Source organism: Nematolebias whitei, chromosome 7, assembly GCF_014905685.2.
Source record: "Nematolebias whitei isolate Nwh7 chromosome 7, NemWhi1, whole genome shotgun sequence".
Taxonomy (NCBI): Eukaryota; Metazoa; Chordata; class Actinopteri; order Cyprinodontiformes; family Rivulidae; genus Nematolebias; species Nematolebias whitei.
Window position 1 is genome coordinate 6,226,213 of NC_056504.1, and position 1,067 is coordinate 6,227,279.

Sequence of the window (1,067 nt, forward strand, 5' to 3'; positions counted from 1 at the left end):
GTGTGGTGCGTTTCAAATCCCTTGAGTGTTTTATGCATTTATCACAAAAAATATGTCGTTCAAAGGTCCCAAAACATCATATTTTTACAGAGACTTGAGAAAAACTGACAAAAACTAAACATTAAAATCCTAACGTGAGAGACTAGAAAGAGATCGGCAGGTAAAATCAGCACAGAAGTTGAGTTGCTGCGAGAACGGCTGCAAAGCTTGAGAGGACTGGTTGCAACCGGACCGTTCCACCAGTCGGGTTGCAGTGGTCCAGGTTTTGGCCGATGCAGGCTGCGTATGCCATTACATGGGGGATGTAGTTCTGCTCGTGGACCCCGTGTAGCAGGTGAGCCATGGGACCCTTGGCAAACACAGCTACATCCTCTCCTCCATGAGTCTCTGAGGTCAAAGGTATAGCTGCCTGGGCCTGGTAGTTGTCTTCCACTGAAAAGACAGAGGAAGTAATTAACCTTAACATTTTTCTCTTCGCCTAAAATACGTGTAAATATTGTTTAAGGTCATTTTTAATACTAGAACTCACTGTAGTTAATAGTTGAAACATTCTCTCTTGTTCCATTGACCGTTTTGTAACCAGGTCCGTTTCCATATAAAATGGAGGTGAAAGGTTTCTGATCAATATCACTCAGCATCGGGGCCAAACCTATAAATGAAGTTTAGATTAAAATCATGCAAAAAACAAAATAAAAGCTTAAAATCTAATGCAGGTACCTAGTATTTATGTAGTATTCATACCAAATATTGGATTTCCTCTGTATGTATAGCCTCCAAAGCTAAACACGTGAGAATGGTCAGCAGTCACTACTGTCAGTGTATCATGGGTGCTGGTCAGGAGATCAGCCCGACCAATGGCCCGATCCATTTCCACAGCTTCATGCAAAGCCTGCTTGGCCTTGCCCTCGTGGTGTCCATGGTCAATACGTCCTCCTGGAAGAGATGATCCTTATTGACTGTATCTATGAAACATAGCTGTGTTATAGACGTTTATGTGTTTGCTAAGGTCCGCTGGCCCTGGCGAAAATCTTAACTTGGATTAACTCCAAAAATCTGCAGCTGTGCGC

At 43.0% G+C, this 1,067-nt stretch overlaps 1 protein-coding gene across 1 annotated transcript in view; it reads right to left on the reverse strand.

The window, feature by feature from the left end:
• Nucleotides 1–6: 6 nt before the first annotated feature.
• alpl (alkaline phosphatase, biomineralization associated) overlaps nt 7–1,067 on the reverse strand; it is a 10,457-nt gene continuing 9,396 nt past the window's right edge. Inside the window, exons 8-10 of the mRNA XM_037678574.1 lie at nt 742–933; nt 530–649; nt 7–432 (exon numbers count right to left, since the gene is read on the reverse strand). Of these exons, the coding sequence (XP_037534502.1) occupies nt 167–432; nt 530–649; nt 742–933 (578 nt within the window). The 3' untranslated portion in view covers nt 7–166. The remainder of the gene's footprint in view (nt 433–529; nt 650–741; nt 934–1,067) is intronic.